This window comes from Aphis gossypii, chromosome 2 (assembly GCF_020184175.1).
Source record: "Aphis gossypii isolate Hap1 chromosome 2, ASM2018417v2, whole genome shotgun sequence".
Lineage (NCBI taxonomy): Eukaryota > Metazoa > Arthropoda > Insecta > Hemiptera > Aphididae > Aphis > Aphis gossypii.
This window is the reverse complement of record NC_065531.1, coordinates 36,788,952-36,802,943: the sequence shown is the minus strand read 5'-3', so window position 1 is coordinate 36,802,943 and position 13,992 is coordinate 36,788,952. Positions and strand designations below refer to the sequence as shown.

Genomic DNA, 13,992 nt, shown 5'->3' with positions numbered 1-13,992 from the left:
GTCGGCTCTTGGCATCGAGAATATTGGAGGCATGATGTTATAAAGCTTAATTGCTTAACATATCATATATGAATAGCTTAAATAGTTTAATATTTTACTCAATTTTAGTGACTACAGACTACTGACTACATCGAATGCTGAACCTCGCTGAACTACCGACAACATACTACTTAACTGATTTAAAGCTGCCCTGGCGCAATCCTGAATTATAGTGAGTGAATACAAATGTTCTTAAATAATTACTCTATTACGTGTAAGCTAAACAATTTTATTGTAAAAGTATTACCTATACAACTATTATTATAGTTCCAATTTCTAATATTTCTGTTAGTAATCTGATAGTAACTATTAATAATGCAGTTTCTAACAAAATAAATTTATTTTCTTATAATTCCAATCTAACGTGTTAGATTTAATTATTTAACAAATTTAATACAGGATAATATGCTAGAACATTTTTAAAATATTATACATTTTCGTTTGTTAAGTGATTTATTATTCTTATTATTTTTCAAAACTTTTTTTTTGCATATAGTGTACGGAACTGTTATAAATCATAAGTAACTTTATTTTAATCAAATATCATTTCATGACACCTTTTTTAGTAATGTATTTTTTACTAACTAATTATTACCCGAATTATTAGTTATTGCAAAACAAACATTTTATTCTGTTATTTATTAGGACCGATTTTTACGTTCTACATAATTAAAATATTTATAAACATCTATTCTATAATATATTATAATACCTGTTTGAAAACTATTGGTACAGTATTTAATCTTATAAATTATAATTTACTGTAATTTATAGCAGTAGTTTTATCTTCTATTCATAGTATGAATCATTATTTTATTAGAACTTGGTAATCAGTTTCGGTGACAAATTGTGACAAATACCTATTAAATAAAGGTAAACGGAAAAAAAGTCCCCGGTAAAAAAGTCCCCGGAAAAAACGTCCACGGTAAAAAAGTCCCCGGAAAAAAAGTTCCCAGACAAAAAAATTATTAACAAATTTTATAATTGTTATAAATTTTATTTTATTTTTGTTAAACAATAGTTTTAAAATACATTACATAAATTTAAAAAAAAATAGTTTTAAAATACATTACATAAATTTAAAAAAAATAGTTTTAATATACATTTCATAAATTTAAAAAAAAAATTAGTCACATTTCATCCTTATATTATGTCCTATATTAGATAGGAATACTTGAACACTTAATTCTCCCCTAGAAAATTGTTCACATAAATTTTTTAGCCGAGTTTGCATTATATGTCCTTTATGTGGTCGTTTGTAAGTTAATTGCCCAATTTCGCTCAATGTTAATTTAGCTTTATCAGCCCCCATCTCGTTTTTCATATTTTTTAATAATTTCCATATTGATGGATTTTTATGCCCAACCAAATGATTAAATCTATTATTCCATCCTTCACACACGTTGTTGGTTCTACTACCATCTAATAAGGTACTTTGGTGTACATTCCACATTAATGGAGGGAATTGAGGAGGAAGTCGACGAAACCGAATACTTAAATCATTATCAGTTCCTATTCGACGCAAAGGACCACTTACATAAACCGAATCAAAATAACTTATTAAGTCCTCCGCACCTGGAGGAACAATAGTTTTAATATAATCCATTCCCTCCTTTACATGACTTAGTGGGAGAAAAGCTAAGCCATCTAACATAGCACAAAAATGGCTAAAATCCTCGTCTGTTCGATACCTATTCTCTAAACCAAGTTTTTGTATACGCCTATGAGTGCTTTGGCATAAATGATAAAAGCAACCCAATATTGTTAAGTGACTACCAATAATATTATTAAGAGCATTAATAACAGATATTTCAAAATCTAAATGTACTTTAATTGGGTCTGGGTAATATTTGCGTTTATTGCATTCGTCCAAAATTATTCTGAACATTTGTTCATACGTCGATTGTGTCTTTCTTTGTAATAACGAATAAATTGCAGTTACATACTCACAATTGTGTTTTATACGAATAATATATAACTGTAAAAAATTTTTAGGCGCAAGTCCAAAAGTTCCATCCATATACCATTCTTTAGATTGACTCAATAAATCTAACATGTAGTCCGTACCAAATATAATAATCCTCTCATTAGTATTTTCAGATCGGTTATCATGTAAAAGAAAACGTTGATTATTCCATAAAGACCATTCCCCTAAAATTCAAATTTTATCATTATAATATTATTATAGAATTGTATTGTTATAAATAGGGCTAGGATTTATATGCAATAAAAAATTGTAAAATATGCATTTTATTTACCAAAATATGCAAAAATATGCAAAAACAAATTTTTATTATTTCTAGAGTATTATTATTTATCATAATTCAAAATTGTATTATTATTACATTAAAATATTGAATATTAGTTTATATTATATCATTATTACATGCTACTATAATGTGTTGTTTCAATAATTTTCAAATACAAACATCCAGCGATTTGAACGTAAAATAGATTTATACTGACTAAAACTCCTTTCCACATCACACGAGGTTATTGGTGCATATTTTAAATAATGCGATTTATCCTGGAGTTAATCAATATCGATTTCTTAGATAGATAATATTTATACTTTATATTTACAATAATTCGACGGATAAACCAAAAATTATCGATTTTATGAAAAAAAACACCATTTAAAATTAACAATAAATTATAAAAATTTGAAAATTTAAGTTAAAAAAGTCAAAATTCCAAAATCTATAAATATGCAATTATATGCATTGTGTTCAAAATATGCAAAAATAAATTGGTTCTATTTAAACGAGAATAAGCCAAATCGTGGACAAATCTGACAACCATTAAATTTGGACTTAAGGAAAAAAACATGCAAATGCATATAAATCCTAGCCCTAGTTATAAATATTTCATTTATACCTTCAATAATCAAATCATTAATATCTGTTGGCTCGACAGGGTTATTTCCACTTCTTTGCATTCGGATCGTTCGTTTTATTGATTCTTCTGTAGGCATTTTTTTTAAAACTTGTTTGGGTATTGAGTTAATAATTTCATTGAAAATTTGACTTGGTGTAGATCCAGAAACTTTAGCAATTTCTTTTATTTTAATTTTAGATTTCACGGCTTCGATAGCATTTTGATCAGATGCATGATTATGATCGTGATGAGTACTTAAAATTGTTTTTTTGTTTAATGCTGATTTTAATATAGCTGGACACTTAAATGAACTACTTTTCACGCATTTCCACCGAATAAACTGCTTACATTCTTTGTGTTTTGTATACATATAACCTTTTAAAGCAACTTTTTCGTTATTTTTATTCGATTTTAATATTTCCATTATTAATAACGCACGGATCACAAAACAAATTATATGTATTACAACGATATCGAACACAGACTAATAACATTAAAACAGTAAACATATCAAAATCTTCAATTTTATCGATCGACAAACGTTAAACTATGTTATTTTTATAATCGTAAGATACCGTTTGTATCAGATAAGTATTGGTTTTTTTGCACTTACCCATAGGTACCTAATACCTATTAGATAAAGTAAAAATTTTATTTATATAATATTTATTTGGTAATTGAATATAATTGAATTAAATCATCGTAACTTTATTTTTATTTTAATGACAATTTTTTAAAATTTTAAAATTTTTTAACTGGCCCTTCATGAGAAATACTTACGTTACATTTTAGTAATAATTACTAATTATTTGGCTAATTAGTTCCAATAAAAAAAAAAAAAAATAAAGTACCGGGGACGTTTTTTCCGGGGACTTTTTTACCGTGGACGTTTTTTCCGGGGACTTTTTTACCGGTATTCTAAATAAATTGTATTTAAAAGTTTTAAATTTGAAAAATATACCAATTAATTGTTTTTTTTTTATAACTAAATATTATAGAACTATTTTATAATTATTTGGAACTATGGCGCTTCCTTCAACATACAAACAAATAGCTATAAATCAACAGTCTCCTGCTCGTAAGTATTAAATTGATTATTTTATTCAAGTATATATTAAGTTATATATTTTATTATTTAGTGCAAATTTTGTTGTATATTGTATACCTACCTATTTATTACTAAAAAAACTATATTTGAAGTTATGTAAACATACGTTTTTGATTATAAAATAAATGTTTTATTATCAACAATCATAATGATTCAGAAATGGTGTTTAAAAATGCATTCTTTTTTAAAAAATATATGTATATTAAAGACACAACATGCTCTACTATACCCTGTTTACCGAGAGAATGCACTAGATGGCAGCAAAAATTTGTTGTGGTTTGCGCATCACCCATTGTATGGCAACAACTGTGTGGTGAAATTCTATTTGAATGCTCAATCAAGTAGCATTCTCTCAGCAAACAGATTATAACTGTATGTTTATTGTAACCACAATTAAATTAAAAAAAAAAATCTATCATATTCTGATTTTAAAATGCAGAATAAGTTTCTAAACTATATGTTTTTATTTTTAACTACCTAACATATAATATTAATATGTGCTAATAAGTAAAACAACTCCCTTAGTCGCCTATTAAAACAATTCTATCATTCAATATTTTTTTAGATTTTAAATTTGTAAGAAGATATAAAATTTTATAAAACTTTATATTATTATAAAATGTATAATGGTTTCTGTTAATAAAATATTTTGATTTATCAATAAAATAACAAAAGTATTTAATATTAATAAATAGTACATACCTAAAATTTTCTTTAATAAAATATTAATGATAATAAAAAAAAAAGTAAATGCATGTCAAAATATTGTAATTGCTTTTAAAAGAATCAGCCTGTATTTATTTTATATTTTTGAAAAATCAATAAAATATATTTTTCAGCATGATAATAAATTAGCTTTATAGAAGCTTAGCCGTACGTGTTTAAAGTTCATAAATTATAGAAACCATAAATTTGATACCTTTGTTTTGAAAAATTGACTATTGAAAACTATATTTAATTTAATTTGCTGCTATAGTGTATTCAACATTTTTGATAATGAATATAATTTTGAATTTAAATTAGTGTTTAAAAAAAGATTTAGAATACATCAAAATATTTAATTAATGATTTATATTCCAATATGTCTGATAAAAATCAATAAATCCATTCAATGATCAACATTAAATTTATCAGTCTGGTTATAAAGCTAGTTATACTATCAGACATTGACAAAATGAAGTTAAAATTTATGCCTTTTTTATTTTTGTTTGGATAGCATTAACTGAAAGTTATAATTTAATGTTCAAAAAATAATCTAATTGATATCATTCTTAATATTTGTGCTGATTCTCAATTAAATTATTAGACAGAAAATCTTCTATGTTATTATACATTTTTACATAGTGATTTATAATCTTTTATAGATTCTATGATAGAGTTTGCAATTCTGCATGTATTATAGTCTTATTATACTTTTAGTTAGATTTTTTTATAATTTTTTGGATTTGAGCTTGTAAAATGTGTGCCCACAGGTGCTCCAGTCACATTCAACATTTTGAAAGGTAAATTATACATGTTAAATTATTTTTTAAAGTTATATAAAATTTAAGATGCACTCATTTTTGCACACATACCAAAAATCACAATATTTACAAAAATATTTTTCACTATTATTTTTGGTATTTAAAAAGTACTTGCAATTAAATTCATCTTCAACGCTCAAGATATTATTTAAATATGTTGACATATGTGTACAAGGTTTTAAAATTGTAATGTTAATTAGTTATAATACCTATCTATAAATTCATTGTTATTTTCTATTCTAAAATTAAATTTATTCATTTATTTAACATGCTAAAATTTATTACATTTTATAAATATCTTAGTATTTAAAAAAATATTATTTGATATATTTCATAAAATTTGGAACTAAAAAACTAAAACAACTTATGTTTAATTAACTCGTCTAAAAATGTATTAATTATTTAGAAATTTAAAATATATATATTTATTTTATTTCATAAAATGAGTAGATTTTTTTTTATCTACTTCGTGTTTTTTTTTTTCAAAAACCTTTTTAACCGTTTTAATTTATAAATGTATACAGCTAATATATTTCAACATTTTTTTGTGGCAAGAAGTATGGTGGTGGATATAAATCAGTGCACGATTAAAAAAGTTCAATTAGTACAGGACTATTTGGCTTCAACTTTAATTATTTTAATAAATATGTTTAATAAGGGTTTACACTTTTTATTGCATAAAATAATTAAAATCTAAACTCTAAATATTCTTCTATTCTTTTCTTTTTTTACATTTATTTTAAGTATTTTTTATTTAATTCTTCTTTGTAATTAATGTGAGCAAAAATAATGTTTTCAAATAAACTATTAGTGAGGATTTTTTAACCTCAAAACAAATAATACAATGTGTGAATAGTTTCCTAATTTTTTCAGCGACTAAAACGGGATCCTATCAAAATGGTTAGTAAGTCTTATTTACTTATTTTATTTATTCTGTTACTAATATGCATGACTTTTCTTAGTTACATAGATAAAAAAGTAGTTTAATACTTATATAAACTTTACATTACTTTAAATGCGTAAGATACAAGTGATATTACAAAATATACAATTAAATTAATTAAATTCATATATATTTTCTTTTTTAACACAGTTGTTAATTAATTGTATACTTCATATATAATTGATAATATTTTTGAAGTATCACTTGCTAATTATTGTGCTTTATATAATAAGTATTTATTAGACTGAGTTAAAAGCATGGTTTTTTTTAAACTTAATGTTATCAGCATGTAATAGCATGCATAACTATGTTAATTGTAATAAAATGACTAAATACAATTTCTTTGTTTGATCATCTTACAATCCACTTTATGTCTTCTCTGACATTACTTTTATTTCTAAATTACATAATTTGTCTTCAAAGTCTTTCATGATTTATAGTGAAATTAATTTGATTTAATAATGATAGTTATTAATTACTGTTTTTACATACATTTAGAAATCAAAAAAAAAATTATATTTTAATAATAATTAAAATATAACTTTCTATAGTAATAACAATTTAAATTAAAATAATGTTGTAAAAATTGTATCATGATAAAAAAAAAGTATAGTTTTCTTAATGGTGTAAAAATAATATATACCTATTGGCTAATGATAATTTTGTTTCTTGCATAAACCGAAGTTATAAGCTAAATTAAGTGTTTATGTCAACAAATTGTAAATATAACAATTTTTGTCAGTGATTTATTCATAAATAACAATTTTTTTGTTTATCAAATAAAAAGATAACTGTAAAAAAAAATAGGCAAGTTTTAATTAATAAATAAATTATATAACATACATTGCTTATATTACAGAACGTTTAAGACCTGGTGGGAGTTCCAATCAATTATCTGGATCAGTAAGTATTTGTTTAATATATAACAAATTTTTAAACAATAAATACATTATGGATAAAGCATAGTCCTCTGTGTTTTGTTAAAAAATAATTATATCAGTATTCTTTAACAATAAATAAGAAATAGGTAGGACTACTTATAAGAGATAAGTACAAACTTGTAATGTCTGAATTTAAAAAGGAAAACTAATTTATATTATATATTTAATTTTATATTTATCAGTTAAATCATCATATTTTATTTAAAGTTGTTAGAGAGATAAAATAATAATAATATAAGCATAGTAAAAAATTATTTTATCTTTAATTATCTTTATTTATTTGATAGTATTGTACGATTTCAAGATTTGTTGAAAAATGATTATATAATATTTTTTTAATTAATCTTTCATGATATTTAATTATACAAGTTAAATTAGTATGTTAAATATTTTTATAATTAAAATTTATATGATAAATGATTCATTTATAGAAAGATCAAAATCAAAGTCCATTCATACCAAATAGCCATGGAAATCCAGCATTTCATCCACAAAAAATATCAAAAGCTGCTGTAAGCAATATTTGTCATTTATTATTATAGTTGCATTCATTTATTAATTGTTCTCATATTTAAATAACCTTATAGGCTGATGCCCGTGGTATTAAACCTCCCAAACCCCCTGAGAAACCTCTTATGCCATATATGCGATACAGTCGTAAAGTTTGGGATCAGGTAAAGGCAAGTAATCCTGATTTAAAGTTATGGGAAATAGGTAAAATCATAGGACAAATGTGGAGGGATCTTCCAGAAGATAATAAACAAGAGTATATTGATGATTATGAATCAGAAAAGGTACTAAATAATTTTTAAAATACAATTTTTAATTAATAACTCATTTATGGTATTTATATATTTAAGTTGACTTATGAAAAAGCTATGAAGTTATACCATACTTCACCAGCTTACTTAGCCTATTTACAAGCAAAGAATAAAGGTAAATTGAATCAAGTAGAAGATAGAGAACCACATGAAAGATCAACAGGAGGTGGTAAACAAGCAGCTGCTGATCGTAGAATTGAAATACAACCAGCTGAAGATGAAGAAGGTACTTTATTACTTAAATATTATAAACTAAGATGTAAAATTAAATTAAAATATAATATTATAAAATATTTACCTTTACTTATTATTTTTATATTTTAGATCAAGATGATGGATTCAGTGTGAAGCACATAGCTTATGCTAGGTATATAAGAAATCATAGATTGATTAATGAAATTTTTTCTGATAGTGTTGTTCCCGATGTACGGTCAGTGGTTACTACTGCTCGTATGCAAGTTTTAAAGAGACAAGTTCAAAGTTTAACCATGCATCAGGTATTACATAATAAATAATTAATCATACATGTTTTGAAATATTTATTAATAATTTTAGAAAAAATTAGAGGCAGAATTACAACAAATTGAAGAAAAATTTGATACTAAAAAAAGAAAATTTATTGAATGTAGTGACACATTTCAACAAGAATTAAAAAAGGTATTATTAATACATTTGTAACTAATTAATTTATGTATCATTAATAAATTAAATATAAATTGATGAATGATAAACACTGAGTATATTTATGGTTAAAAATCATAATTACACCACTGTTGATACTCCTAAATATAAATGTATTGTTTATTTACTTTTTAAGCACTGTGTACAAGCAGTATCAGAGGAAGCATTTCAAAAAATGGTAGAACGCCAAGTGGAGATATTGCAAAAAGAACGGACTAAAACTGTGTGCCCACCAGGGCCTCCTGAAGAATTTTCTAAAGTAAATTGTGAGCAGCAATTAGAACAAAATGGAGCTGTACCATCAATTGAAGAAGACACTTCATCGTGTGTAGTTCCTTCTAGTACCACTGATGATAGTTCAAATATGGAAGTTGAGGTAAAATTAAGAAATATTAGTATAATAATTGTTCTAGTTCATGTTTTGAATAATTATCTTTTGTTACAAATCATGTTTGTTTAAAATACATCTAGCTGAAGCCATTTTTTTAGTAAATGTTAAGTCTTCAATTTTGATTTTAAATTGATTCATTATTATTTATATATCTCAATTTTATAATACAGTCCGCATCAAACGTATTAGTGGTTGGTGACTCTACCCACCGCTAGGCGTACACTTGGTACCACATATTTATTTGGCGCAATATAAAAATTATCTGAGTATACATAACTAATTATCTGCGTTTTCTATAAGTATCATTTAACACATTAAATACTATCGTCATTGAAGACTAAAACAAAAAAATTAAAAACGTTTTAAAACCTTGTGCCTAATTGAGTGTGAACGTTACCTAAAATATAATGTTATGATTGTACAGTGATATCAGGGGATGGAGTCACCAACCACTAGTACCGTTGACGAGGACTCTAATAAGTTATAACTGTTTATGATTGAATGACAATATTTTAGTTTCTTGTTTTATTCTTAATGTTAATGAAATTTTATAACAGCTCTATACCTTTTAGTTTAAAAATTAATGCATACCATTAATTAATCTTCTCCCGTGTGTATATTTTTTTATCTTATTTCTCAATGTTTTTAATGTTTTATAAAACAATTTGGATAATAGATAATAACATAGATATTTTTATATGTTAAATATTATTTAATTATTTTAAAAGTTTTATTTAGAAAATTTTGCTCTACATTATATCAATACCAAGGATCTACAAACTTTTTTATTTAAGGGCCACAAAAAATATCAAATGTTCTTAGCGGACCAAAAGTTTATTAACACTATAATTTTTAATTTTAGATATCTACTCACATATTTTAAAACGATTATCCTTCTGATACAAGCTTGGTTAATGTGTATATGTTATAAATACTTATAATTAGTATTATTAATTATTTTATACTTTTTTATGTTTAGTCTGGTGTAACTTCTGACAGCTCATCAAAATCTGAACAGCTTGTAATAACAGAAACTAGAGAAAATGGAGAAATTGCAACTTCTCCACCACAATCTTCTCATCAATCTCAACCTCAATTATTAAAAGAGCAACAGCTACCACAAATTCAATCACAACAACCTCAATTCCAAGTCCAATCGCAGTTTCAACAACAATTATCACAAACACAACCTTTGCAGCCCCAGCCTTCTCAACAATCTTTACAACCTCCTCAACAACAACTGTTACAGCCACAGCCTTCATTACAACAATTGCCTCAAGCACAGCCAATATTACAGCAATTACCTCAAGGACAGCCTACATTACATCAATTGCCACAGACACAACCTGAAATACAACAACTATTGCAGCCACAGAATTCTTTTCAGCAGATACCACAGCAACCAGCATCTACAGCATTACAACAACAACCAGAACAAGTCTCTCCACAGCCACACCCTCAACAACACTCTCCTCAACCACAATTGCAGCCACTAAATCATCACCAGCAACAACCTTTACAGTCAAATGTAGTGCAACAACAGTCTTTACAACCATCTACTCCACAGCAACAGCCTTTACAACAATCTACTCCACAGCAGTCGCCTTTACAGCCACATCCTCCGCAACAACAGCCTTTGCAGTCTAACCTTCCTCAACAACAATCTTTACAGCCACATGCTGCACAGCAACAGCTTTTACCATCACATGCTCCACAACAACAGCCTTTACAGCCACATGCTCCTCAACAACAGCCATTACAGCCACTTGCCTCACAACAACAGCCGTTACAGCCACTTGCCCCACAACAACAACCTCTACACCCTCATACCCCACAACAACAGCCTCTACAGCCACTTGTCCCACAACAACAGCCTTCACAACCACATGTCCCACAACAACAACCTTTACAGCCATCCCCTCCTCAACAACAGTCATTGCAGCCAAACCCTCCTCAACAACAACCATTACAGCCAAACCCTCCTCAACAACAACCATTACAGCCAAACCCTCCTCAACAACAACCATTACAGCCAAACCCTCCTCAACAACAACCATTACAGCCAAACCCTCCTCAACAACAACCATTACAGCCAAATCCTCCTCAACAACAATCTTTGCAGCCACATGCTACACAGCAACAGATTTTACAATCACATGCTCCACAACAACAGCCTTTACAACCGCATCCCTCCCAACAACATTCTTTACTGCCACCTGCTTCCCAACAACATACTTTACAGCCTCAACTTCAACAGCAGCCACAAACTCCACAACAACAGTCTCCTGTACAACAATCATCAATTCAAACACCTCCACAACAACAGTCTTCACAGCCTCAATTACAAACTCCACAAACACAACCATTACCTTCCCCACAGGTACCACAACTGCAATCACCACTTCCACAACAATTACCAACTCCACAGGCACAAATGCAGCCACAATCACTTCCAGCACAGCCTCAATTGCAGCCAACGCAATCTCAATCACAACCACCACAGTCCCAATTACAACCACCACAGTCACAATTGCAACCACCACAGTCTCAAACTCAACAGCCTCAGTCTCAAAGTCAAGCACAACCCCCTTCAGTCATGGTGCCGCCACCACCTACTATTCCTCCAGCACTGGGATCAGATTCCCCTTCAAATGTTGTTTCATCAACTACAGAATCACCACCAAAAGTACCAGAATCTAAAGCTTATTCTGCTCCTTCAACTCAGCCATACCCATCATTATCACAGTCTTACGCTCAAGTACCTCCATTTCAACTGTCACAAAACTCTCAAGTTAATGTTCCAAGTGTATATCCACCAAATCAAGTTCCAACAAATACTGCTCCTCCACAACATCCACATTCGGGTATGATGCAACCTCCTCAGATTCCTCCTTCTCAAGGAGCACCATCATCAACCCCATCAACTGGGTTTCCTCCGTATCCACAACAGCAACCTTATTCTTCTCAAGCAATGCCACCCAGGCCTTACACATATCCTCCACAACCATATCCTCAATATACACCTCATCCATATTATCATCAAGCTCCTTATCAACAGTATCCGCCACCACCTCCACGTGTTGCATATCCACAACAAATAGGTACTGTTAATCAAGATACAAATCAACCACCACTTGAAAATATGTATAACACGCCTTCAATTTCTGGACCATCTGAAAAATCAAATGATGAAAACAAGCAATTAATTGATGAAGTTAAATCTACTGAAATAAATACAGGTATTTTTTTTTATTTATTATACTTAAAATAATAAAATACATTAATATTTTACATGTCATAGATGTATGTAAGATATGATTAATTTTATAGTGGAATTTTGTTTAATAGGCAAGTTAGGGCAATAAGAGGAGGGCTAAGGATAGATTTGTTAATATGAAGTGGTTGATCAGGTGCTACTGTGCTAGTTGTGATTTTGGCAGATGTTGTAATAGGATAATTTTTTTTAATTTATTGTTTGGTATTTTGATTTGATGCGACTTACTACATGTCTTAGTAGTAAGAAAGTTTTACATTCTCTATAGCTGTTCGTGTGATTACAGTTATAGTTTGCACTTAAGGATTGTTCCTCACTTTTTTTTAGTGCTGTTGCCAGTTGGGTGTTTTGATCCAAAATTTATGCAAAACGGATTGTGTTGATAATACATACTTTCGCATGTGTCTGAATAAAGTAACATTTAGGAGGACCAAATTTCCTCTTAAGGTTTTTAAATTAAATAATTGAGTTTAATATTTTAATCATTTCTTAATTAATGGTATTTTGAGCACGGGTAATTTATCATGTCATATTACAATATTTTAGTAAACTAATTATTAATAATTAAACTTGTTTAAAATTTTCTCAACTTGACTTTCTTAAGTATTTAATATGTCTATTGTACTTTGTTAGCAACAATTCAATCAAATTTCCATCTTCATGTTGTTATTTTAATATCAAACCACTAGAATAATATAGTTCAATTTAATTGTTTTTGTTATTTGAAATTTAAACAACAGTAATCTAATAATATTCAGATTAAAATAAAAAAAAAGGCATGCATTTTTAATAGATTAGTAATTTTCCATTTAAATGTCATCAACATATGTTATTCAGTAACTTCATAATGTATAATATCATTACCTTGTTTCAAAAATAAATAATACTTATATATAAGATAACTAAACTTTCAAAATATGTGATTTGTTTTTCTTTTAAAAGTAAATGAGGATCATATTTTAACATTTTTCTCCTCTAATTTTTAGTATAATTGTAAAATGATATTTACATATTAATTTTATTTTATTTATATGTCAATAGCTCATGAGAAACCAGCTGAACAAGAAGAAACAGTTCCACCTCAATCATCTGCAGCAAAAGTTGACGAAATTACACAATAATTCATTTATAAATGCTAAAAAAAAAATTCAAAATGTTTTCAAAATCAATTTTACTTTTGTACTAAGTCTTAAATGACTGATATTATTTATACTATCATTGAAAGTATTTTCATATTATAATAATTATTATAAAGTCGATTTATTTATAAATATTTTTAGAATTAGAATATATGGGTCATGGTGTAAATAAACTAAATTGTTTTCATTCTCTCTAATTTATTAGTTGTGTAAAAAGTTCACTTCTTATTCATTAAATAATTTTAATGTTTAATT

At 27.3% G+C, this 13,992-nt stretch overlaps 2 protein-coding genes across 4 annotated transcripts; one reads left to right on the top strand and one right to left on the bottom strand.

Annotated features, from left to right (window-relative positions):
* LOC114130347 (uncharacterized) lies at positions 1 to 13,990 on the top strand. Of its 3 annotated transcripts, XM_027995306.2 has the most exons (13): positions 1 to 211; positions 3,915 to 3,994; positions 5,497 to 5,526; positions 6,421 to 6,447; positions 7,350 to 7,393; positions 7,863 to 7,943; positions 8,019 to 8,225; positions 8,292 to 8,478; positions 8,577 to 8,749; positions 8,808 to 8,909; positions 9,070 to 9,309; positions 10,304 to 12,563; positions 13,640 to 13,990. In XM_027995306.2, the coding sequence occupies exons 2-13, from the start codon at positions 3,940 to 3,942 to the stop codon at positions 13,717 to 13,719; spliced, it is 3,486 nt and encodes a 1,161-aa protein (XP_027851107.2). In that variant the 5' UTR covers positions 1 to 211; positions 3,915 to 3,939; the 3' UTR covers positions 13,720 to 13,990. The 3 variants fall into 3 exon arrangements, with proteins under 3 accessions (XP_027851107.2, XP_027851108.2, XP_027851109.2); XM_027995307.2 differs by lacking the exon at positions 6,421 to 6,447; XM_027995308.2 differs by lacking the exons at positions 5,497 to 5,526; positions 6,421 to 6,447.
* On the bottom strand, positions 1,166 to 3,608 carry LOC126549775 (uncharacterized). The gene is made up of 2 exons (XM_050200145.1): positions 2,917 to 3,608; positions 1,166 to 2,190 (listed from the first exon to the last, which is right to left on the bottom strand). The coding sequence occupies exons 1-2, from the start codon at positions 3,338 to 3,340 to the stop codon at positions 1,166 to 1,168; spliced, it is 1,449 nt and encodes a 482-aa protein (XP_050056102.1). The 5' UTR covers positions 3,341 to 3,608.
* Positions 13,991 to 13,992: the final 2 nt, after the last annotated feature.

Bases quoted from the DNA above. Each gene is read 5' to 3' on its own strand.
- LOC126549775 (XM_050200145.1), bottom strand. From the start codon at position 3,340: ATGGAAATATTAAAATCGAATAAAAATAACGAAAAAGTTGCTTTAAAA. The intron at 2,191-2,916 runs GTATAAATGAAA...TTTGAATTTTAG, and splicing joins TAATGATTTGATTATTGAAG to GGGAATGGTCTTTATGGAAT.
- LOC114130347 (XM_027995306.2), top strand. From the start codon at position 3,940: ATGGCGCTTCCTTCAACATACAAACAAATAGCTATAAATCAACAGTCT. The intron at 7,944-8,018 runs GTAAGCAATATT...ATAACCTTATAG, and splicing joins AAAAAATATCAAAAGCTGCT to GCTGATGCCCGTGGTATTAA. The intron at 8,750-8,807 runs GTATTACATAAT...TAATAATTTTAG, and splicing joins AAAGTTTAACCATGCATCAG to AAAAAATTAGAGGCAGAATT.